The following is a 27,946-nucleotide window of genomic DNA, read 5'->3' as shown; positions in this document are numbered from 1 at the left end:
TGCAAATCAACAACGGGCCAATGTCAGCTGCCATTATTGGCCCGATGTAACTGCCAGCAAGGCCTATATTGGGCCAACATCGGCATGCTATCTGGATATCCATTCGCATGTGGAAAATAATGTTGAAATCCAAATGGCTAAAGATCACCCAATGCTGTATAAATGTATAACAGGAGAAGAGAAAATGTAACGGCCAGACCGGGATTCGAATCCGGGACCCTCCGGCCACTAGCCGAGTGCTCTATCGACTGAGCTTCCTGGTCACCGATGATCGACCCAGTCAAATCCCGCTACAATCCTCCATCTTTTCTCGATGTCTTTGCCTTCAAAGACATACGAGACCCTTCTACACTCTACCACTGTGGGTTATTTAGTTGGGCGCTAATGTAGAAAAAACAAGGGAAATACACATTCCTGTCGAGTGCCCCGACCAGGAATCGAACCCGGGTCTTCGGTGTGAAAACCTACGGCTCTACCGACTGAGCCAAAGAAACATGATCTGTCAGCCGGGTGACAGAGACTGTACACTACTCCCTCTGCTTCTCTTGATATTTCCTAAAATTCAACCGAGACTATTTAACCACCTTCTAAGGGTAATTTAGAGATTTTTTTTTCTTTTGCGCTAGTTGCCATAACATGGTGAAGCAACTGTTACAATAATTTTGTACTGTTATACAATTTTGGTATGCGATGGTAAAGTTTGAGATGATCAGATGATGTCTGTGTATATTTGTTATATAAGGAGGTATATTGGGTTAAAATAATGTAATAATTATGGCACGATAGTGAGAGACCGATTATGAGACCATTTTAGAGCAACACAGGAACGTGAATGGTAGTGGCCAAAAATAACTAAATGACTAAATTCACTATTATATAATTATATAACTCTAATCATTGTTATATTGCTTTTAGTTTTTCGTATAGATGCATCGAAGTGTATTTACTTTGTACTTGGTGCGCTTTATACATATACTGCAAAAGCATTTCGATACAACTAGGGCAAAAGAAAAAAATCTCTAAATAGTGAATATTTCGTGTTCTATGGAAGACCTTATACGAAAGTGATTTGACACAAACAAGTGGAAGTCCATAAACATTATCAGAAAATAAGGACAAGAGCAGTCATATACAAGAGAAGAATTTTAATACATGAATTGCAAAAGTGAAACAGAAGTTTCCGCTACAAGACTTACTGCCAATGAATATATACGTATTGTATATAAATGTGCATAAAGATAACATTTGGTGATGATACACATTAATTACGATTTTGATATAAAATCATAACATATCGTAAAAACATTAAATTCTATTTGCTGTATCTCGGATTTAAAAAAGCCGAGTTTCTTGTCACATGTATGTGTAAAATGAATAGATTCCGGTCTGGGCACGTCGAGTCTACAAAACTACACACATGTATACATAAGACGATAAAATAGTTAAATGTCCATTCCTTTGATAAATCCAGACGTTTTGTCTTCAGTCGTTGATAAGTAGCGAGTTGAAGCAAGATAATTACTGCAGATCTTCGTATTTTTTCTCGAAAAAACGGGGCTTGGACTTGAGTCCTAAATTATACGAACATAAGATATAAGCAACGGATTTGTTGTATATCAACTCAAAAATGATAGGATAACAATACATCTCTGAGAACCAAATACATTTTTATATTAAACATTTTCCCGTAAAAATCAGCTTCGGCGTGGTGGAGCACTTACAATTTATTTGTGAGTTGTGATGTTATTATTGATAGCGGTAAGCACAGTGTTTTTGGAGAAACCGTTTTGATGTTATAATATGAGGAAAAGAGGAAAATGAAAGAGAGCATCTTAGCTCTGTATCTCTTGAAATCTTATGCCAATCAATTTTACATATCCGACAAAAATGTTGAATTTTATGGAGGTTCTGCCGTGTAGCATACATACTTTTATTTAAAGCCAAATATCCCTAATGATTGTTTCATCGTATTAGTGACCTTGGCTGTTAATAGAACGTTTAACCTAATATTATACGGATGTTTTGCAGAATTTACTGAACATTATTGTCCACACCTATTATTTTTTTCCTCAGAATAGCGATATAATTATGTAACCCCTGTATTTGGAGTAAGCAAATATAACATTTTAACCGCTACATGTGTTTACTTCCACATATACTTTAATTCGGTCTCAAATATGTGAATAAGCATATTAAATATGTAAACAGGTTTATACAGAAACGTATTGGAAGTAAGTAAGCAACAAGGAATGATTAAGAAGAGATTGGTGAGGTTGCCTATGCCATTTTTTGAGAAAAACAATGTCCTGAACATAATGTAGACAAGAGGAATTAGTTCAGACACTTCGAGCTAATCATCAAGTTCAATACACGTAAAAGAAAAGGATTTTAATCATGAGTTACTGCCGTTGAACCCTATCTGTGAACGACGAAAGTACTTTACTACTGTAGCGAGTGTGCATTGTATAGAATGAAGTGACACAACAAGATAATCGCGTCCCACAACGCACTCTAAGGTGGCGATGATTGGCAGAACTTGAAGTAGGCGGAATAAAAATGATTGAAATCTCATTTTCTGAAGATCAAACGTCAGATGAACGATGTGGCTAAATTTCTAGCCCGCCTACCTTTAGCGGTTATAAAAAAACATCTCTAGCAAATCTTCATAAAAACGGCTACTACCGCTGGAAAGAGCGATACTTTTCCTTTCAAAATCATCCTACACATCTATACAAAGTCCCGTCACTAAGACTTACCAGCCCAATTTGCGAAAAAAAAATCTCTAGATTTTTTGACATTCACCTAATTAATATGCATGTGTCTCCTGCTCGTAGTATATGCATGAGCGATACCAAAACTTTGATAAAACGTGTTGATCATAAAATTTAGTGATAATATATTTCATGTATAATTCAGCTTATCATCATCTTGATTTCATTTACCTAAAATATGCATCTTTTAATCAATTTTGTAGCTCTAGACTTTCGTTGACAAAAAAAGTTCTATTTACTTTCATCAGTAATTAATACTATTTGTCATAATCATGCAATTTTGTTTTATTCACAAAATTATATTTCACAAAACAAAATTCTCGGCAATATCTAAAACTTATAAAAATTATCAAAATTTCATGACGAGTAAAGCCCGGGATATAGATTCCTGTGGATTTTACCTAATTGTGTTAATTACATTAATTATATATTAATTATATTTCTTGGTATATTTTGTTATCAAATATTTGTTTATGGTCACATGCTGGCATTTTATAAAAAGTTCCCATCTTTTTCAAGTAAATGTCCGCTGCTTATCCGACTTTAAATATTATTTAATAAAGTTAATTATTTTCAAAACCTTACGATATCAAATCCTCATAGATTTAAAAATTGTGTTGTAATTTATGTTGTCATTGAAATTGAGTTCTTTACCATGAAAGGTGTTTTTATTACTTCAATTATGCTTTTCGCTATCATTAAAATGCATTAAGGAAATATATCGGTTTATAAGAGAAATCATTACTGCTTTTCGTATACGTATCTGCCTTTCATTTTTAAAACTCCTAGTTAATTAGATCATGACGGGTTTCATTTATACCTAATTATATCCGTATTGCATTTAACACATATTTTGTGATTTATACTAGTTTATTACAGTCGAAACTCGTTATCTCGAAATTCAACGGACCAACGAAAATAGTTCGACTCAGCCGGAATTGGACTCAAAGTGAAACGTAATGCCACTAGGTTTGGTCAGAACGTGGTTTTCAACGGTCCTTATATCTTATGACAGCCGGGTACATGCCTATTATCGTGATCAGCATATTATCGTGATTTTCCAACTTATAAGGTTTGTATTAAATCTTTTTAGTTATGTTTTCAGATTTTTGGGATTTTTTTAAAATACGTTTGTAAATAAAAAAAAATAAATTACGATTATAGGCATGCACACTGATTTCCCGGTGGTTATACGTATACTGACTTCAATGGTTCATACATCAAACTTATACGGAATGTAGTACCTGAACAAATAACAACAAATATCTATCTTATTTCAGAATTTAATGGTATTTGGAAATAGTAAAATAAACAATAGTTTTCACCTACCGTGAGCAGACTACACCGGTTAATATAGTTTACGGTAAATGAAACGAAAGTAGATTTCTATATCAATGAAGAAATACATTGTATGACTACTGTAGGCTAAGATACTAGTACATCTGCAACGACTAGTTAAACATTTAACATTGTGGGTTTGTTAAATTATTTTACACTATCAACATTTCATACAAACCTTAGAAAACACTTTCGTTTCTAATGATTCCTAAACAAACACGCTTCCGGTCATGATCGAGCCATGCTGAGTGCGATTGTGTAAACACACGTCGTCGTTTATGTACAGGTAAGTCACAATTGTAAAGTGAATAAGGAAGCCAGACTTGAGAGGATTATCAAACAATTATTAATTAGCAGTCATTGTTGTAGTATGTTCCCATAGGCCTAAATCTGCAAATACCGATCGCGATATGTGCAGGTAAACCAATCACGTGTTACGACAAACCACAGGTGAATTTCAATTGTTTGTATCAATGTTATATTTACGTAATTGTTTTTTTTTATTTAAAATTTTGACAAAAATTAAATTCGAGATAGCGACTATTTTTTTCGTTGAATATCCGTTCTAGGGACCAGGAATTGACTTTGACACAACCGAAGTTTCGAGTCATCGAAATTCGAGTCATCCGATCTTAAAATACATACACAAAGAAGGACAAAAAACGGGACTTGAAAATTAATTCGACTCAACCGGAATTTCGACTCAAAGCGATTTTGAGATAACGAGTTTGTATAAAAATCATAACGGTTTTTAATTTGTATTCGTAAATTTATTTTCAGGTTAAATTTGAGATGTATCAAAACTTAAACAGACCTCGCGTCTTAATTTTTCCTTGTGTAGCAAATATTCGCCTTCAATTTAAAATTAGATGTTATAGGCTTATACATGTGACAAAATTATTTCCTTTCAGTATGAGAGGCAAAATTTACCATAAACACCAGAGATGTATGATGAAGATTTCCATATGTACGTACAGTAACTTGTACTACGAGACGGACATTACATGTGTGTGTATCTTCAAACTTAAACTGCATGCAGAGTAGCTTTTATATAAAGGTCATGAGTTTCATGACCTTCTCGAATTCATATTGTCGATAATGAAAACTAAGCCGGGTACTAATTAATAACACCAACGATAATTTGATCAATCATAGAATAATATAATTGCTTATTCATACGTGAGATATATACGTCCTTGTGTTGACATATCATCGGTCCTCGCTGATACATGTATACACAAACATCAAATTATAACATCCAAATCTAAGAACCCTTCAAGTAATTTTCGGGGCCCACCCACCTAGTAAACAAAACTATCCAATGAGAAAACGTTTTGATTCTCGATGCCGCGGAGAATTTGTCTTTGATCATGCACTATCAATATTTGTCGTAATTGCATTACACTTTCGGCGTTCACAGATAGGATTCAACGGCAGTAAGTAAGCATTTCATGATTACTGGAAGTGGAAATATGTATGAGAATCCTACTTCAATTGTTTATCGAAATAAAAACTTCATTGAAATAAAGGTGGAAATACCAACTTACTTTGACTTATGATACAATTTGATTATGATTCCTGCGAAGACCAAAATGATTGCTAGACCTCCTAGGACCGCTCCTATAAACCCATAGCTTGGAACCTGTACCATGGTCATATTTGTTGTCGTTGTCGTCATCATGGTGACTCTCGGAGCAGAATGTTGAACTCAAAGGATAGCAGATACCTCCCTTCACGCAAACGTTTGTCTTTGTATGAAAATGAGAACATAAATATTATGACAAACATATATATAGAAGAAGGATTCAATGTAAGAAGTTATCAGTAAATGATGATACCTACTGATGGGTTAAGATTGGAAACCATTTCTAATGAAATACTGTAGGTCAGTGGACCTTAGTGGTCACGCAAGTTATTATTGATCAATAATGGAGGTCCATATCGTGATTATACCAAACCGATAGAATCAAATTATGGACCAACAACGTAGCCAGAGGTCATTACTTTTTTATTCTAGCAGGGAGGAAGTTTAACATCTCTATTGACTGAATAAAAAATCCTTATTTTTTTTATACCTTTTGTAATATGTGTAGATTTTTGCCACAAATGGCCTAGTGGATTATATGATATGTATATTAATATATGGACGGCACCCTGACAACTTTTGGGCAATGGAGTTCACACGCGTTATCGACTCGATTACGGAACCACTTAACACTTACCTTGTGTATGCAATCAATTTGACCACCGTTCAGAGAGCAGTCCATACATCGGGAGTCGAAGAGTACAACAGGGAGAGAATTGCTGTAATTTTGTTGGTTGTTGGATACTGAAAATAGTATCTTTGTGTAATGATTGACAGATGACGTAGATCGTTTTTGTCTTCTCACTCCGTCCGGTAGTGGACATCGAATCTTATTGAAAGTCTCCATAACGGCACTAACAATCGACTCTCCAGCTGGGCTTTCCTGGTCATTTTCAACCTGAATGTGAATTTTCTCAGTTTTGTAAATTTGAAAGAACATAAAGTCTATATCAATACATTTATATAGCAAAACATCCAATGTATCTTGCGAAGTAAAACAAGCTTACAGTAAGTGTTACAAGGAACACACCTCCACTGCCGTCAATTACATTTGTTTATCTATGGCAAGTTATTATTGCTTAGTTATGATATCAACATATGAAGTTTGAACAAGTGCCGTTGATGTGTTCTCAAGTTATCGTCCGGAAGCTTATGGAACAATTTATCTTAAGTAGCAGTGACCTTTGTAGTTGACCTTTTAACCCCCAAATCAATCCCTAGCTATATTTTCTCCTATGTTACCATTGTATGAAGTTGTAATTAATTTTTAGCCCACCATCATCGGATGGATCAGATTGGATTTTGAGTTAGTGTTTATTACCGCTACTTCTCAGAAAGTACTGAAAGGACTGTGCTTAAATTTTATATAAAGGTTCTCCCTAGTTGTGCACATTGTATTTTGGGACCGATCGGTGAACAAGATGGACAACAGGCCGTCATCTTGGATTTTGATAGTTAAAGTTTGTTACCACTGTTTCTCAGCAATTACCGTATGGATTGTTCTCAAATTTTATATTTAGGCTCCCCTTGGGCCCTAGTTGTACATATTGCATTTTGGACAGATCGGTGAACAAGATGGCAGACAGGCGACATATTGGATTTTGATAAAAAGAAGTTTTTACTGATATATCTCTCAAAAAGCACTGAAGGGATCTGTCTCGAGTTTCAAATACAGGCTCCACTAGTCCCCTTGGTATGCATACTGCATTTTAAGAGAGGTCGATGTCCAAAATGACTGACAGGATGCCATCTTTGATTTTGATAATTGGAGTTTGTCACTGCTGTTTCTCAGAAAGTACTGAACCTATATGTCTCAAACTTTACATGCAGTATGTAGTCACATAAATCATTCTGTGGTGACCTTTATAGTTGACCTATCATTTTTATCATGTTACCATTGTATGAAATTTGTACAAATTATGTTGATGTGCTCTCAAGTTATCATCCGGAAACTAAAGTATGTGAAACAATCTATTTTTAGTAACAGTGACATTTGTAGTTGACCTTTTGCCCATAGTACAATCTCATGCTGTATTTTCTCATATGCGACTATTGTGTGAAGTTTGATCAAAATCCGTTGATGTTTTCACAAGTTATCGTCTGGAAACAATTCTTTAAAACAATCTATGTTTAGTAACAGTGACCTTTGTAGTTGACCTTTTGACCACTAATTCGATCCCATGCTGTATTTTCTCATATGCTACCGTTGCATGAAGTTTGATCAAAATCTGTTGATGTTTTCTCAAGTTATCGTTTGGAAACGAACATTTTCGAAAAAATCTTTTTTAGTATCAGTGACCTTTAAGGTCGACTTTTTGACCCCAAATTCAATCCTAAGCTGTAATTTCCCAAAGCTACCAGTATTGGACGGATGGACGGACGGACAGATAGACAGACAGACGGGAGCAAACGCTATAGTTCCCTCCGGTTTCACCGGCAGGGAACTTAAAAGAAAAAAATAACACTAGACTAGCAGAAAGATCTAGCAACGAGTGTTTTTGGTGGTTTTTTTTTCTTTTTTTGATCAATACATTTATATATGGTGTATACCAGAATACGTTGTATATATCACATGGATAAAATATGATGAGGATGTATTTGCAGTATAATTCCGTAAAAGTTAGGCAGAATTCAGCCCTTACTGAGTTATGTCATTTAATATATTAAAATTGCGCAAGTTAACTTTTGTACTGGTTACCAGTCATCATAAAGAATATTTTTCGTAATATCCATTATTCGCACATAAATAAATGGTTAAACTGAACAAGGACATTGATTCATTACCACCAAAACCAGGTTACCTTAATGATTTGAAGTCTACATTTTAAGTTGCTATTGTCGTTGAAATTCAGTCCATACAGAGCCGTGCTGTCACAATAACTCTTTCACTTATCGCAAATGTTGTTTGTTGCCGGTGGAAACAAAGTGGGTTGTCTCAGGAGATCGATTGAACAGTCGGGTCCGTCGAAGTTTGCAAAACAATGACATACTCCTAAAATAAAACACACAAGTTGAAACAATGTTATATACTTTGATAAGATGAAGGTATGGCACAACATAGCATAAACGATACCCATTATGTGAACAATAACTGATGTTTAATTTGTATATATGTATTTAATGAACACAAAAATACATACAAAATAATTCCTTTTGGCTTTGTACATTGACAATCTTACTTCATTCCATATAGGAAAAAGTGTCATGGATTTTTTTCGGTACGCAACTTATCATTTTTGATATTCTTATCTTGAAGTAAAATTGAAAGCTCAAACGCTTCAATGGTGATAATGGTGTTAAGAAAGCAACCTTTGTATTTGAAGGAAAATACTAAATCGTCTGCTCCTGTTTTTGATAGTGAAAAAATACCATTTGTCAGCGGTGGAGCATCTTTAAAACACTCTATAGCCACTAAAACGTTACATATACCGTTTGTACACGCCCCCCTACTCTGTCCGTCGTGTTCACACTCTCCAGGACACTGTAATGCCTCGATCTCTTCTGCAGGTGATTTCTGTCCCGGAGCTGCTGGGACCCATAAGCTTGTATTCAAGCGAATCTCGTTACTACAGAGAGATTGGAAGGATTCCACAGCTCCAGGTAGGTATTTTGATTCTCCGGAGATCTGTAGTAAAGATTGTCATAACTGATTGTTGATGAGATACTGCAGCTTAAACCACAAATAACATCACCATAGTTTCAATTTAATTATGCATATATTAAACAAATTCATACCATATATTGCAATGATATGCAGAAGTCATGTCATTTAAGAAAAAGAATATGCTTTCGACGAAATTTCTGTCGAAATACTCAAACATTCGAGACGTGTATGCACAATATAGATTTGTATCAGAAAAAGCTTACCTAATTCATAACAGACGTTTACTGCCGTTGAACCCTATCTGTGAACGACGAAAGTACTATATTACTGTAGCGAGTGTATATTGTATTGAATGAAGTGACGCAACAAGATAGTCGCGTCCCACTCACACTAAGGTGGCGATGATTGGCTGAACTTGAAGTAGGCGGAGTTAAAAATTATTGAAGTCCAATTTGCTGATGATCAAACGTCAGCTGAACGTTGTGGCTACGCTACAAACGCATGTCAGACGAATGAAGAAATAAATGCAATAAATCTGGTTATGTTCTGGTTTTTTATACCATATTTCTCAAAAAACGGTAAAAGTAGCCATTGGGAATATCTAGCTAGTAAGCTAAGATAGATGTCGCTGTCACAGGGATCTGAGAATAACATTTGTATGTACAGATTATATAAATATAGACCCGCCAGAGTGCCCTAAGACTATTATAACATTTTAGAGGTCTAGATAAAAAACGCTTAAAATCATACTCTAAATGGTACTATGTACGAGAAGGGTAGCAAGCTGACAGACTGAACATTTTTAACCCGCAAAAAAAATCGGCTATTACCGCTAGAAAGAGCGATAATTTTTCTTTCAAAATATCCTACACATTGATACAAAAATCCATCACTAAAAATTACCAGCCCCATTTGCAAAAACATTTCTCTAACCTTTTGACAAACACCTAATTAAAAGTCATAGTGTCTGTCTCCTGCTAGTAGAATATATGCTTGAGCGGGGCCAAAACTAAGATTACACGTATTGATCAGAAACCTCAGTGATTACATATTTCATGTATAATTCAGCTTATCTGCATGTAAAATGGAGAGTTTGAAATCAACTTGATTTCCTTTACCTAAAACATAAATCTTTTAATCAATGTTGGAACCCTAGACTTTCGTTCACAAAAAAGTTAAATTTCCCTTTAGCAGTAATTAATTTTACCGCATATCTGCCTGATATCCAGTTATTTTGCCAGTGCAATATTTTTGCGTGTGTCACTAGTGTAATATGATCTGGAGCGATTTTCATCGGCTAGAAATTCATTGTGACCTCAGACAGAAACAATATAATGACGTCAGGAAAAATGACGTGACGTCAGGATTACGAGAACGGCGGGACAAAATGGCGGCTTCTGCTGGATCTTCGGAATACATTTCGACGTGAAATTCGTTTTAGGTATTTGTAGCTGTGTGATAAAAAGTATCTTAAAATTTATTTATTATTATGAGATTTTATGATTTTTAAATTGTGTTGTAATTTATATTATCGTTGAAATTAAGTTCTTCAATTATACATCTATCACTAAAATTCATTTAACAAATATTGTATCGGTTTATAAGAGAAATTATTACGGTTTTTCGTATAGTATCAGCCTTTTATTTTTTAAAGTCCTAGTTAATTAGATCATGACGGGTTTCATAATACCTAATTATAAGCTTACATATCTTTTGTATTGCATTTAACATACATTGTAATTTATACAAGTTTATTACAGAAATCCAAAAGGTTTTTAATTTGTAATCGTAAATTTATACTCAGGTCAAATTTGAGAGATGTTAAAATATAAACAAACCGTGCGTCTTAATTTTCCTTGTGTCACAAACATTCGCCTACAATTTAAAATTAGATGTTATAGGTCTATGCATGTAACAAAATTATAGCTTTTCAGTAAGAAAGGTAAAACTTACCAAAAATACCAGAGATGTAAGATTGAGATTTCTACATGTACGTACAGTACTACGAGTCGTACTTGGACTGTATGCAGGTTGGATTTCTTTTATGAATAGATCATGAGTTTCCTGACCTTCCCTAATTCATATTGTCGATAATGAAAACCAAGCCAGGTACTAATTAATAAAGAAAATAGCACCGACGATAATTTGATCAATCTTAGAATATTAAAATTGTTCATGCTGACCTGTCCTCACTGATTCATGTATATATATGACGGACCCGTCCATTTTTCAGGAAACTGTCTACGGCGTCCGCCATCATACACAAACACCAAATTGTAACATCCAAATGCACGTGCCCTTTAAGTCATATTTGGCCCGGCCAACCTTTTAAACGAACCATCCAATGAGAAAACGTTTCGATTCTCGACGCGGAGGAGTACTTGTCTTTGATGAATTTGATTATGTTCTTATGATACTTGTCGTATTTGTATTACACTTTCGGCGTTCACATATAGGGTTCAACGGCAGTGAAGCCCCACAACACGAGAAATATATTAGAGATAAATCTCAAATACATATATAAATATTTCTATTTTCAAATTCCAATGTAATCACATAATAGATTGCTACAATTGACAATACCTTGATGTCAGTTACACACATGTCGATGCTATCGTCAGGATTTACGAGATGCCTGCAAGACTGCAATGACGATACTCCCATGATTTTCGTCGTGCAGAATGCTCTTGCCGATGTTTCGTTCCAATCGTTTTTCCATGTGTCCACCTAATGAATTGCAATAATTTGAAATGTATTGTCTTTACGCATTCATAAAACGTTGTCTTTAAAGTCAACAAACAATGTCACAGTTTTTCGCTTTAAACTAATATTATTTACATTTTTCTAATCTGTGTAAATAATTTAAACATCAATTATACAATTGCATCTTTAGATCAAACGTAAATGCATTCGATCAGTGGTAAGCTTACATTGTCCGCGGCTTGCTGGAATTTAATAATGTCTAACGGAACATCAATGGTCTCGTCATCCAGAATATTATCAGTGGTTCGTTTCTGACGTGTGTCACATGCCCTAGCATCCCATGTCAGAGGTGGACAGAGTTGCGTCCCTTCTTGCCATGAACAATCTGTACTTTGGCTGAATACAGGGTCATTCGAAGAGATGTTTCCAACACATGAGCAGAAATAATAATGGCGGTCTAATTTAGCTGTTCTTGATTTCTCCACAAATAAACTTTCACCCGACTGCACACTGAAATGACATGAATTGATCGGCTACGTATTCTTTTTAAGCATTATGCAGAAGATACACTCAACATTTGTATCTTAACAGTAATCGAAAGCATGTAACAAAGTATACCTAGCTAGATACCTATGCTAGAACGAGCTCTGACCTGGGAGACTGGCATACAATTATAGGCTATATAGGAAGGCTCTGCTTAAAATCCTACCATTTTGCCTGTCGGGATGTCATTATATTAGCTGGGTGCTAACTATGGCTGGTCCTATTGTATGATCATAAAATACATCTAAATTTAGGATCTAATCTTTTCTCTTGGCCGAGACACATCATAGTTTACAAAAGTGGTAGTCCTTACTTCTGCTTAACGCTCAGTATTAAGGGAGTTGGACAAGTGGTTCGCTCGTTGTCAGTATAATATGACCGAGTAGGATATGTTGTTTGGTGTCTTTGGCAGCATACTTCAGTGATATAGCACTATAAAAAGGGCAACAGTTTCGGTATACAAGAACACACAACACAAATATACCACAGTCTCCCAAAACACATCGCACTTCACACACGCAACCCACACTCCATAGACGGGATGCTGTCCTTACATGACCTGGCTGTTAATAGGACGTAAATATGATAAACCAAACCAAACTTTGGCTGTACATGGTGTGGAGCATGTGGTCGAGGGTTACATGGTGTGAACTCTATATGTCTAAAAATCTATGTGAACTTGATGAAACTTTGGCCTCTGAGGTTTCCATATTACTTTGGTGGTCGTGAATCGACCTTATGATGACATTGTGAAGGACGGGTTTTGAGTAATACCTAGCCAGTTAAAAATGTGTAGAAAGACATTCGGGCCTGTATATTTTATCATTAAATGCAATATTGGACTCAAAGCTTATTCTGTAGCTTATATAAGTTTAGATATATTTAGGTGTGTGGATTGGAGATATGTAAGATTGCCTGGTATACATTTTATATGTATTGCATGAATTGGTTATTGGTTGATTTGTAAATGAATGTGCACTTTGTTGCAATATCAATACACGATGGCGGACTCACATTGAATTATTAGGGTACAATGCATGTTTCGTTTACTTTTCTCAATCGTCCATATGGATATCAAGATATCAATACTTATGTGCGTGTTTTGGTCGACCTCAGTAAATCATGCAACCGGAGACACGAACCAAGCACTCTCTATCTGGTCACATTATTTTATAATGGACAAACCAGTCGCCCAACTTCGTTTATTCTGAGTGCTAAGCAGGAGCAGATTTTAGAGTATGCTGTGTCTCGGCTATTTGACTGGAATTTACATCATATTATAATTTCCTTCATCACAGGTGCGAGCACTCAACTTATGACCAATAGTGAGGCGATGGAGACTGGATAAAGAAGGTACAACAACTTTAATGCCATACTTCCAGGGCTTTCGGACGACTCGGAGAAAACAATTTTTGAGAAGGTTGAAAAGCCGTGTATGTATATGGAAAACATTATGTTACTTAATCCAATAGGGTATGACAAAAATGATTTAATTGACTTAAGCGAGCTATATAACTAGTGTGTTCTATTTCAACCTATATTTACATTTTATAAACATTAAAGTAAAACACATGAAATATAAATATCATAGTAAATATTTATGTGCATGTATATACCTCCATGCCTTTTCGTATTCTGAAGCTATTACAACATTCCCTGCCCTGTCAGCAAAATCGTCAGATGCAATCCCATTGAATGAACCGCACAAACCTTTGGTGTTCATCCATTCTGATGGCGAAATGAATATGTCAACATTTAAGAAGTCCGAATTTATGAGTATAACTACTCTAGTGCCCGTTGGCAAGTGAATCTGAAAAGAGATGAAAACATTACCGAACGTAATGTTGCCTTTCGAATATTATGTGAAAAAAACCCATTAAAATGATTAAAGATGCTCTACCGCCAACAAAGTATAAATAATACTCATTATTCGAAAAACAAACTGATAGTCCAATGAACATAATTATACATAACTTGTATATTGCTTTTGTTTTATGCGCAATCAGTACTTCTTTCTATATCCTTTGGACGGCCGTAACGTATTTATGCGTAATTATGCATTTGCCCCATTTCATGCACCCTTCTGGAGCCCCACTGAGACCGTTGAAAACTAAATACTAGTTTTTTGAAAGGAAGATGTTCATCCCTATATAGCATGTCAATATCGATTCGGTCATTGCATTAGTGACGTCACAAATCACCTTTGAACATGCCCAAATAAGTCAAAAATTGAGGTCTGAAACCCGGATTTTAGTGTGTGCCCGGAAACCTGTCGTTGTGAGCTTAATTATCAAGATACAGACATGCAGATGGTCTTAAACGATAGAAGAGATATCAAAGTAAGAGAAAATAGAGAGAAAGGGGAAAGGAAGGGGAAAATAGCACCGATTTCAAAAAAAAAAAAAAAAAAAAAAAAAAACAAGTCCCACGCGCAGGTTTCTGCCTTCCATGACCCGTGCGTGGTGACCTTTAGGGGACTTCCGGTGACTGTTTTTACTTGTTTGTAGTGTGCGCTGTTTGTTATCATCGTGAAAATAGCATCAAACCGTAATCTAGATGCAAACTGCTTTCATAGATGGCATTTGTAATAACCTACTATCAAAATTGAGTCAAGTTCGAATCCTGCCGGCCGTCGAAAGGATATAGGCCATAGTGCCATAATATTTTTACGGGACGCAATTAATTAAATTTAACATCTTTATTTTGAAATAAAATAAAAAAAAAATTCAATGATAGTCAATGGTGTAAAGTAAGTAACCTTTGTAAGTGAAGAAACATACGAATTCGTCTGGTACTGATTTTGATAAAGACAAAATACCATTCGTCAGCGGTGGAGTATCTTTAAACGAAGTAAAAGACTTCTTTCTTGACAATGGACATTTGTCCACGAACCAATTTCTTAAAAATTAAATGTTAGATGTAGCAACATTAATGCAAACCATTGAAATACGTTAAAATATTCAAAAGGTCCAAGGGGCCATGGCAAAATCAAAGTTGTCTAGTAGAGGTGTATAACTTGACTTGGTTCCTTTTTGTATCAAATCATGTATCATTTTGTATGTCTTTTGTGTTAAAACTTAGAAGAGTATCAATTATTACATATTATGATTACAGATATGTAGGCAAAATGTATCATATAAAATTTCGATTCATTTTTTAGTCGGAAAATGTCGAAATTCTGAGTGCTATTTTCGGCCATTATTAACAAATGTAATTTATCCACTCCAAGTCAAGGAAACCATTTTTCAATTTTCCAGTGTTTTTTGCCTTCGCTATATTTATGTTGATTTCAGATATCGATATATATTCTGGCATACCTCAAATTGTTTTCCAGCATTTTTGTCATAAACCTCAAGACGTTGTGAATCTCCAGTACAGAATCGTTTCTGTATCCACTTCCCACGATAATCACACCCATATATGATGAATATATCTGCACCGGCTTGGACACTGACACCACAATTGGCATATCGAGATGACCTATCGTTCTTGGTGATGATATGTACCTTAAATATTACATACTTATCAGTTGTTAATAGTATCAATGTAAATAGAAAATTTATTTTACAGCTAAATTCTTGATATTGTATTAATCATTTACAGAAAGTATGTTGAAGAATTCAATTGAATACTTATCAAATTTGAAAAGATAAAAAAAGAAATGTATACTGTATGTGTAGAGTTTAACACAGGGCAGATCATAAAAATGGACGGAAACCATTCGAGTACCTTTAATCGTACTTAAATATACGGTTATAATGCAATCTAAATTGGTATTTAATATGTACTATATAGCAGGTTATAATTCGGATATTTTGGCGTTGGGAATGTTTCGCGCTTTTGCATGAAAATTGGGTGGATAATTTTGTATGTGCTTACATTTGGCATTTTTCTTTTTAGAATTTTGATAAATAACTTTCAACCAACAATATGCACGTGTATTGCAAAATTCGGCAGCATTTTTGTCTATACGCATAAAGCCTCAATAGGAAAAAACGACTAATTAACTGACGACGTATCAAAAAACCTTTGAAAATTTGCCTTCAATAGCAGTGATTAATAATCCCATACATATATACACGTTTTCACAAAAGAAAGACAAATCCCACAGATAACGGTCCTTTTCTGGTTAACAGAACATGGTAGTACCAATACTATACATGATTGAATAAGGTAATGAAATAATTGAATTGAATATTAGTAGTTAGTCAATATCATGTTGATAAATATTATTTATGATAAAATAAGTAAACACAAATACATTTTGTTTCACATTGGAAAGCTTTATGTCCGGGATTTTAGTTTTTAAAACTATGTAAATATTGTAAAATTTCGCGTGGTAAATTTTCGCGCTTTCGAGTCAAATACGCCAAAAAATGACTACTTCCAAAATTTCCAAATTTATGGTAATCTAGGTATAAGTGTTCCCCCGAACATTACATCCGCAAAATAATATGATATGGTTATTTATAGATATATAATAGATTAAGTGTAGTATGTCATTGTGATGGAACATTTATATATATACATATTATACTAGATAGGAGAATATTAACTAACTAATTAAATAATTTAGTACAAATAACCAGCTATATTATTTTTGGCCTAATAATATAATGTTAAACAGACCAAATTCGGAAAATACTTACGGTGTACGGTTTAGTGTTGTGTTTATACAACACGAATTCGCCAACGGAACCAAGAAACCTAAAATTACATATTAAAAACTTTTAATAAAGGAGGATTATCTGAATAAACTTTAATTGCTTAATTTAGATATTAATTTTTCACATATGACAGATTTGCTTTGAATAAGTAATAAATTAAAAACCGATTTCGGTCTTCTTTTTTCTCAAGACTGATTCTTAGGTGGCAGACAATATTATCCTCGTCAGTACTCGGTTGACAGTAAGCCTACTGTATGAAGAGTAAATAAAGTTTCCTCGTTGTCGGATTTCAAAATAACAATAAACGGATTTCTAATATCAATGTTATTAGATCCAATGAAATATCTATTTGACATCAAAACAGAATATGTATTAACGCATTGTAACGGTAATAAACAACACAATGAATCGCTGGTCGGAGCTACAACTGGGGAGGGTTTCCTCTGGAATGTTCGGGGAATTCTATAGTTACGTCAGTCATACACCATTCCAACACTTCTATCCGATGCTTGACAGGGTTTTTCCGCGGTTGCTAGGGAAAAGATAACTCTGTCTTTTACTTGGGTAGGGAAAAGACAGCTCACACGCGCTAGACAGTGACGTCATGAATACATGCGGCGACAATTTTACGCACAGCGACGTTCTTCACCGTTTCTCGTTAATCTATTGGAGAAAAACGAATCAAACATGGACCTGTCAGGTGGACAGGGGTATCTCAAACCTCGTGAAAGATTTTGACCATCAATCCTCGGCAAGCCGCGGGTTGACCAGCCAAATTCTTTTACTCGGTTCAGATATCCCTGTCCACCTGACAGGCCCAAGTAAGATTCTATTAATCTTTATTGTAATATACACCTTGATGTATCCATAAACAGTTTACCTATAACGTATTAGAAATGGGTCAGACATGATTTCCTTTCTGTAATATGAACTACTTACCGACGCGTACCGTCAAAAGAAATAAGTTGAGGGTCGTTGTAAGCTCTGCACCGTTTTCCGCGGCGTCGACTGTCGGTACCTGTCACCACAATCTAAAAAGAGGATTTTAAAGATACTCATAGGGTTTAACGGACTTAAAAACTTGTTTCCAATATAGGGTCTATGAATCGACGTTGCGGATTCTCACACAAGTTTGCAAAAAAAAAAAAAAAAAAAAAAAAAACCTGATAAAAAAATAAATATATATATATATATAAAATAGTTACATTAATGCTTATAATTAATTTTTCAGATAACTTGATGACATAAAATGCATTTAAATGTACAATTCCATTGATTGTCTATCGGATCATTTTTTTCTAAATCAATATGCAACGCCGAAGTCTCTATTGTGACGGTCATGATAGCGTCGGGTTTTTCGGGCCATTCTCGGATTTTTTCTTCAAAGTATATGACGAAAAAGAATCAGCCTATCGGAAAGTCGGATTTAGGATGAAAACAAATAAAAATTAATTATAACAATATGGGAGCTCAAACGTAAAAGTTTAGAAATATCCAATCGGGCATGAAATTACCTTCAAGCATCAGCTGTATATAGGGAATGACAGTTGATTCTGCAGCATTTATTGAAAGACCGATTTTTATATTATAAAAAATAAAAATTTGTTCAACTAATAAATTTAATCATATGTAAATACCCCTTTCTACAACTAAAATAAATACTGCTAACGATTTGATGACATTACTTTACCTTGATATCGGGTATCACATGATCGTCCCAGAGATGATCTATATCATTGGCCAGTGCTCTCAATTTAACTACTGCTGTATATTGTGCGCTGAATGACTGGTCGACAAGCGTTGTTACTGGAAGTGAGTATTGACTGTTCCATCTCCAACCGTCAAACTTGATACCACAGCTTGACGCTTTCTTTTCTAGTTTGGTTATATTTCTTTGGCATGTTTCTCGAAAACCAACTTGTGCATTAAAATCAAACATTTCCAAGCGAATAAAACAGGGTAATCGAAGTCCGTTTGTATTATGAGCACAGGCAATAGGGACCGTTGATGTTATCTTTACATTTCCTGTCGCTCCCCCACTTACTGTCAAGCTGGGTGTCAGCACCTTTAGAGAAAATTTGAACTTATTATTTTTCTGACCCATCACAAAATCCCGAAATGTTTATTTTATTACATGCAGTGATAATCATGGACGGAAACTTGTTGTTGTGGTGATATTCAGTGTGTTTTCCCTTCTTACTTACCTTGAAACCGGCAAAAAATGAGGCACTATATTTAAACTGTGTTGGAATATCATTTGCACGTTGTCGGGCACGTACTGCGCACTTCACCTGTGTTAATATATTAAAGTACACATTACGTTTCCTACTTTCGTTTTGAGCAGATATTTTTATATAGATCTATTATGTTGCATTATAGAAATAGATATGCATTATAAAAAATGCCGCAGAATTTTCTTTGATTCTATACTATAAATGTCACAAGAACTTCTTCGTTCCATACTGTAATAACATTTAGGTGAGATGTATATGTACTTACATGCATGCCTATTTTATAACCGGTAACGCTCCATTCACTTTCGATAAGATTACCAACTGTTAAAATATCAGAGAATGCCACATTGATCACACGTTTGACTTCTCTCCCTTCCACCTCCCATGTTATATCAAAAAGGAACGCACTATAGCTAGTTGAAACACCAGTGCAAGTGAAGGTCAGCTGACGTTCGGGTGAGTTGAAAACATGTGATGGAATGATTGCGGACACACGTGGAGAAACATTAAAGCTGATACTGCTCGCTGCAAATTTGAATAAAAAATGTTGATTTTTCATAATATACAATAATGTTTGAATCTTTATACATTTTTATAAACATATACCTAAAAGCATTTTATGATGTTGAAAATACTATTTTTTTTCATCAATCATTTTGATATCATTGTAAAAGCAATACAGTTTATATCCGTTATTGATTTGGTCGAGCTAGAAGATGAGTTGCATTGTTTAGAAAATAATGCATACATGAACAAGGCTGGAACCCGGTTGGAGATGTTTGTCCTGGAGGGCACCTATCGGGACCATCTAATAAAGACAACAGTAATGCAAATAAACACAAACAAAACACATTTGTTCAAAGCATTGGATTTCGTCCTCTTATCATATATTAATCATCGGGAAGATACCTAGTGTTTTAAATGCTTACACGTGCATATTTCTTTTTAGTGTGCTTGCAAAAAATATTTTCTGTGAGTTCAGCGTATACAGATGACTGACAATTTACATATGTAAATAAAATATGAATAAGAATTACCGATGTTATTTTACATTGCTTTACTTACAGAAACAATATCGTCCAGTATTTGTTGTCATTGGAGCCAATTCGTACACGTTATATCCAGCACAACCTTTCACTTTGATATCGAATTGCGATCCGCAACACATCCCGAATACAGTTTTACATGCTCTCAGTGTGACAATTTCTGTTCGATTAGGAAGGGTACCTGAAGACCATAACATTTTCTTATTCGTAAATGTTACTTTTTTTAAAAAATATTTTGTATTTTTCACTGATTTCCGGGTTTTTCAAAAAGTAAATAAAGTGATAATGTAATAATGTATGAATCATATGGAAAACATATGTTCGAACTAGATTTGATCGCAATCAAACACGAGATTTTTCACCCAGGTGGTGCTTTCACTGATATATATGTATCAAAGAACATACGATCGTTTTAATATGCCTTCCCTACTCTTCAATTCGATTGAAGGAAGGAACAAACATAGTTACGAAAGAAAGAAATAACTAGCGAACGAAAAAAAGAAAAAAAACAAGAACAACGAATGAACGAAATAAAGAACGATTGAACGAATAAAATAATGACTTTATATATCCAGCAACACGAGATTTACGTGTAAAAACTGACAAATGTGACGATTGAGGGAGACACGACGTTTTTTCACATCTAGGACTCCAATCTAATTAAAACCAGACATGTAATTTCACTTCACTACGATATTCTACGTTAAGAGTCGATGATCGGGGTCACCTTAGCATCACCTCCGGTGGTTTGCCAATCAGCGTGTCGTCTACGAAATCTTCGATGTGGTTAAATTTCTCGGAAGTACAAACGGCTTACAGTTCCGATTCTAGACCAGGGGTCATGTTGAGTTGACCCCGAACGAAGTTTTGTTAGATCTTGTATTTACGCGTAACTTGTAGTATCGTAGTGGAAAGCAATTACAAGTCTAGTTGTAATTTGATTGCGATTAACCAACAATGTTAAATAATTTAGTGGATTAATAACATGAGGTATGGTGATGTTATGTCGCAGCGACGCTTACATTTACACTGCCGCTCTTTTTATAACGGGATACCAATGTCACATGACACAATTAGCCACAATATGGAGGCTATAATGAAACTAATAATGAAAATAATAATTTACTTAGCTGTTAATGGAAAATGAAAACAAATTATCAAAGTGCGTCGAAAGTGCACCATTATAGCTAAATCACTTAAACAAACAAAAAATCAAAGTGCGTTATTTATTGTACGGGTTGTTATAGACTTAAATTTCCTAATTACGCCTGTCACTATTGTTAGACTTTTGACTTTGGGTGGCAATAATGTGTCACTTGTAGCTTACATTAATGAGAAGCATATTCGAAAACATTACCGTTTATCCAAACAGGAAAGTTGGTTCCGCACTGCGTAGCATTAGGACAAACGGTCATCATATCTCCCTCAGTCGGGTGTATGTTGCGATACCATCCTGGAGTGAGCAGCCGATCAGATGGACTTTCTGTCACACCGTCACTTTCGTAGGATGACAGTCTCGTTGAATCATTAAGAGTCAAAAAGGAGAAACATGGATCGCCATTTGCGCAAACGCCTGGAATTATATAAGAATTGGTCAAATGAAAAATGTGCAAGAAATAACAATTTAGATCAGCATACATCTATAATTCAAAATTATGTTCTAAATTATGGCTTAAAAACTGACAATTGTACATAGTCTGAGACAGATACCGTTTGAATGAATGTATGGTTAAATGCCTAGCAGGTATGGGCACAATTATTTCAAAATGAATTTAATCAACTATTGATTACTTGGGTAAAATGTTTGATTAATATTCGATTACAGGTACAATTGGACGGTTTGTTCCTCTTTCTCCCACTTTTTCGAGATGGAAGGAATTATACAAACACTGGAGAACAATGGCACACCAATTATAGTCTGTTCTGATAAAGTACTGACTTATAGGTAGATTTTTTACCTGTAATTTCACAAATAGTCACAATTCTATTTAACTGTTAATATACCTATTCTGCATTTTATTCCCATTTCAAATGTTTTCATATTTTATCACACTATCTTAAAATGTTAAATGTAATAAAACATTAATTGTTAAGAGATAATTAATTAAAATTAAAACATTTAGATATATCCAACATATGAAACTTAAAGCACTACATTTAAACATTAATGAGGGATAATTAATTAAAACACACACATATATATACACATGTACAACATATAAAACCTAAAGCACGTACTGGACATTAGTGATGAGATGCGCATCTTATGAAAGTTTGTTATCATCACTCTAAATAATGGGATGCTGCGTCTGTGTACTGTATCACATCCATTGCGCCAGTTCAAACGTTCCTTCAGTTGGGTAAGGTGGCTGTCGATGTTTCGGTACCGTTTGGCTCTGGGTTTGGTTTGTCCTCCGGCTGCGTTTTGTATGCGCGTAATCTCGTTGTTGGCCTGCATTTTCTGGAACACACAGATGATGCTGTAGATATTTGGGTGGGAGTGTTCAACCTCCTTCTTGAGTTTGTTGTGCCATCCTTCTACGTGGTTCGTTGTTCGGGGGTCCTCGGTCTCAAAGTGGTTCCAGAGTGGTTGGTCTCGCTCTATCCACTATGTAATGACGTAGTCGGTGAATGCGGTGGTGTCGTGTGGTACATCAGCATCTTCAAGGTCGTTGAGTGCGTTGAACCAGACATCTTCTATATGGTTTAAAGGGACTAGGGGTAGGGCTGCGGCTCGAAGTCCAGGAAAACAGTAGTTGGGTTGAGTTGGAGGTTTAGTTCCGTCATCTTCGTGTTTAGTAGTGTGAACAATCGTTGGTAAGTTCTCTGGGTCATGCTTGGCAATAAACTGTAGACTGGCGGGTACATCTGATCTCCTATCTGGGCATGAATGGTGTAGATCTGATGAAACTGGGTCGGACAGGTGTAGAAAGTTCCATCACAAAAGAGAGTATCGGCGTTACATAGTTCGATGAGGTTGCTGGATGTCGCAAAGGCTATGATGCGGGATTGGTTACCATCGCCAAGCAGAAGGAATTCCTCTCCAGCAGTCGTCTGTGTCCGCTTTCCCTCGCGATTGATGTCCTGGATGGTCTTTGGTAGTTGAGGAGTCTGGGTGCGTCTGGCGTTACGTTGTAGAGTAATGTCTTGCTAGATTGAAATGTTGGTAGGTGTTGGACAGTGGAGAGTGTATCGTTATTCCAGTAGTGAGTTCGCAGTTTGGTAACCTCTTCTTCGTAGATCCTGGGTATGGGTTTCACCTCCTCCACGCAGTGGGTACGGATGCTCTCCATAATCTCCAGGGCGGTGATCTTGGCGTGGTCCTGAGGATGGTTGTGGGGGTGGCGGCCATTTCGTGTAGGGATGTTGTTGCGAGTACTCAGTGTGGCGGGGCAGTCGGGTATGGTGCATCTCCAGTAGGTGCGTTCTCCTCTGTTGATCTTCACACAGTAGATGTAATCATTATAAGCAATGTTCTGTCTTCCAAATTTATTTCTAAGAAATTTCACCTGAATCTGTACGTTTGCCATGTTGGTGGTTGATAGGGAACTGTGATTGTCAAACCTCTCTGATGTCCTTATGAACTTATAACATATAGCTTGGATGCTGATCTGAACAATTTTAATATTATCATCAAAATCTTAGATGTATTCACTTTTCATAAAAAATCCACTATATGCCTTGATAATTAAAAAATCAGCTTATGTGGCCAATTGCAAAGACCTACATGTATGCTAATTATTTGATTACTGATTCTTTTCTCATCAATTCAGTAGTCAGTCGATGGACCCAAGCCATCAGGTGTTAATTAACATAAATAGTAGTGAGAACAAGCCAAATTAAGTCAGAGTAATCAAATGATTTAATCAATCGCACATTATTGTATTATGCACATAATTAAATAGAAAAATAAATATACTGCCATCATAATAAAAATGTCCTATAATTTAATTATCTGATATGTATTAATTCAAAACTATATAAAATATCTCTTTATATTCTCTTATTTAAAATTCAAAACTATAAGACATCTCCTTATATATAGTATAACTGTCTTCTATAGACTTAGCTGATGAAGTTGGTACATGAAATGTTAATATTGTTTAAATAATGATGAAATTAGATAACTTTAAACATTGTGTAAAATCCAGGTAATGTGGGAAAACACAGGTAAAATCCAATTAATGTGGGAGAACACAGGTAAAATCCAGGTAAGGGATATGTGAAGCAGACTATAACTGCTGTCACAACATAACTGCCCCTATATTATTATAAAAAAGTGGGAGAAACAAGAACACACCAATTGGGTTGTTATCGATTATTAATCAATTACTTTATAAAAAAGTAATAAAAAATACATTCAATTACTTTCAATTACATATTAAGTTGATTAATTAGTTTTATATTTTATTACAATATTTTTAATTAGTCCTTCCAACGATTTAATAGCATTTAAAGACCAGTTATATCAGTATCAGATTCAGTATATAAAATAGTTCCATTATAAATTCCCTAACAAACTCTCCTGTTTCAAATTTACATATTTCCAACGTCATGTACGATTTAATATTTTTAAGTGATGTGTCTTAGAAAGTATCATCTTCACTTTTGCATATGATTAAATGATAACATACAGACGACGATAAAACATCACTGGTATTGTATATCTAATTCTTGATTTTTCTGGTGAGAAAGAATAGCAGACATTAATGTAGAGTATATTCTTTCTTTTAATTTATAGTTTTTTGAATATGATTCTGAGCTAAACAGATAAATCTTGATTGACTGTCCGTTAAAAAAGACAACCACCATGTATGTAAGCAGTAGTAATTACCTTCTTATTATTTCCTAAAACAACAAGTACATTGGAAATCTGAGGACATATTCTCTTAAACTACATCTGCTTTGACGAAAACATTGTTTAATACAATTTGCTCTTTTGCCTATGGACACACTGGTGGCACTTAATACCTGTACAGACAAATTATTTTGATAATTTTATGCTTTTGAGTCTTATAGTTCATCAGATATTCAAACATTAAAGAATATTTATAGACTAATAGACACTGTTACATCTATCTTAGTTTATAACTAAAGCAGACTAGTTAAACTTTTCACGTTCTAAACTGGCTGCCACACATGCAACTTCCATTATAGTATTCTACTGTAATTAAAAAGTAATCGAAATGTAGCTACGATTACACAGTGAAATTTCACTGTAATAACGATATGATTTCGATTACGATTACAAGTAATTGAAATAGTCTTCGATTACTGATTACTGTTGATTACTTGAGAAAATATGATTAATTACAATCGATTGCGATGACATGATTTCGATTACTCCATGCCTGATCCCTAATAATAAAGGCATACCTAATACAGGCATACCCATTATGAGGAACAACCTGAAAATTGTATCCTTACTTCGCAAACAAATACATGTGCACTGCCCTCCAAAAGTGATGTTAGAATTTAAAGAAGAAAAATAAGTAATATATACTGGAGCCTATAATAACAAGGTTTACATAGTTCTGTACTTTATGCAAATTTGTAAAAATGCACGGCGCAACAAAACTTTTAGAGGGTAGTGTAAATATTATAATAGACATATCTGTATTCATGAATTGATCATTATCATCAAAGATGTCAGGTGTAGTTACAAACATCACATTTCGGTTTTTTCTCCGTTGTCGGGCGACTATCTGACTTTGAATCACATGCATGTAAGTGCTAAATAAAATGTGATTCAATAGACATCTTTCAAGTAGTGTTTTTGAAAACAACTTACCGTAAATACAAACGACGATGAGAACAATCTCCAAATATAATCGTTGTTTCATTTTGGGCTAGTCTGTAGAAATCATCTCCTAGATATGACGGGTGGGCTTTTTATATGGGTACACGTATTATGGCAGCCACGTGTTCTTGTAAACCATTGACAACCTGGAGCCGCACTCCTGGCCTGGTATGACTATTTACTACAGAAAAGTTAGTATTGACTTAAGGAATGAGTACTACAGATACAAAAAGAACCAGCCTGTTAAAGGCACACGTTCATTTAGAACTAAATACCGTCGCTGAGGGCCTGTATCGATTACCTGGTTGGTTATGCCAAGTAATGTTTCCTAATACCAGTTCAGTATATAGTTCCTCAAAAATATACCTCCAGATGACCAGGACAAAGATTTACACAAACTATGTTTGCCGTTTAAAAAAAACGAGATTGTTCCTCACGTCCTCCAAACGTTGCCTGTGTAACATTATTATTTTCTTAAAGAAAACATTTATTAGTTGTATCACTTTTGAGAATATCCATACTTTCAGACAACCAATTTGCGCAACATTACATTAGTGTGTGATGCGTATGCTCAAAACCACAATTTGCATCAGATACTAGGTATCCTTGACTCATAATAGCTCATTACCATGTTTTTCAACATTGGTATGAACCCTTGTTTCCAGGAATCTATATTAGAAAATAGTAAGTCATAAGAAGCATTTGACTAATCACCAAAGCATATCCATACTTAAATTCAATTCACAATTTTATGAATAGTAACGTTTAAGAATAAAACATATTTCATCATGTTACTACTTTTAAAATCAAAATAGTATCTGTAACATGTATGGTACTCGAATGGCAACCTAGCGATACAGGGTAAAGTTATAGTCCTGGCACAACCAAAACTATAATGACAATCAACAACACAATTTTATTCTGCAATTGTCCTATATACTGACAGATAACTACTGCCGGATAAAATTTATCCGTCAATACAAAACGCTTTATCCGTCAACACGAAATGCTTTAATCGTCAATACGATCACGTGAATTTGTTCAACATCTGACGGAATTGTTTCTAACCCATAATGAGGAAAAACGGTATAAAGCTAGTATATTAATAATCCGAAATAAAAGGCCAAAATAAATTCAAAGTAAAATCAAAATCATTTCTATGGAATATATATTCAGCCACTATAGGGCCTTCTTCAGTCCGAAATAACACTAACACAACGTGTTCGTCTACATGTTTGTTTACATCTATTGTGTGCAGGTACGAAATGTCTCGGCCCGTTTGATGTATAAGGCGGGTTATTTCGACCCAACATGCTATGTGCACTAAATCTAACCCACAAATGACGTCATATTCATCGGAATGACGTCATTTTTACTAAAAGGAAAAAATTTGTACGGTGGTGTCGTTTTTTTCTTTGCTCATCGCAAAGGTCTGTATGTATTGTAAAGAAACCCTTTAAGGTAGGTCCATACTTTTGAAAACCGCACCAGTTCATATGACGCGAAACCGGAAGCAGCCGAATTTGTTTTGATTTCCAGACTATTTTCCGATACTCTACGACATTCCACTTGGATTTTTTTTTTTCAATAAGTGAAAATTGTGTGCATAGAATATTGAAAGCTGAAAATCATTAGATAAATCAAATAGTAGCAAT

The 27,946-nt window shown here is 34.9% G+C and overlaps 1 protein-coding gene across 1 annotated transcript; it reads right to left on the bottom strand.

Moving 5' to 3' along the window:
- Positions 1-1,160: 1,160 nt before the first annotated feature.
- Positions 1,161-26,374, bottom strand: LOC138306617 (von Willebrand factor D and EGF domain-containing protein-like). Its single transcript, XM_069247056.1, has 18 exons — positions 26,283-26,374; positions 21,849-22,064; positions 20,511-20,672; positions 20,194-20,253; positions 19,711-19,970; positions 19,416-19,502; positions 18,902-19,276; positions 18,151-18,242; positions 17,194-17,251; positions 15,862-16,050; positions 14,161-14,354; positions 12,229-12,511; positions 11,882-12,025; positions 9,124-9,319; positions 8,496-8,686; positions 6,332-6,592; positions 5,657-5,857; positions 1,161-1,571 (listed from the first exon to the last, which is right to left on the bottom strand). Exons 1-15 carry the CDS (start codon positions 26,332-26,334, stop codon positions 8,580-8,582), a joined length of 2,475 nt encoding a protein of 824 aa, XP_069103157.1. The 5' UTR covers positions 26,335-26,374; the 3' UTR covers positions 1,161-1,571; positions 5,657-5,857; positions 6,332-6,592; positions 8,496-8,579.
- Positions 26,375-27,946: the final 1,572 nt, after the last annotated feature.

The sequence above is a fragment of the Argopecten irradians genome, chromosome 13 (assembly GCF_041381155.1).
Source record: "Argopecten irradians isolate NY chromosome 13, Ai_NY, whole genome shotgun sequence".
Lineage (NCBI taxonomy): Eukaryota > Metazoa > Mollusca > Bivalvia > Pectinida > Pectinidae > Argopecten > Argopecten irradians.
Note: the sequence above shows the minus strand (reverse complement) of the source record. Positions and strands in the feature narration are given on the sequence as shown.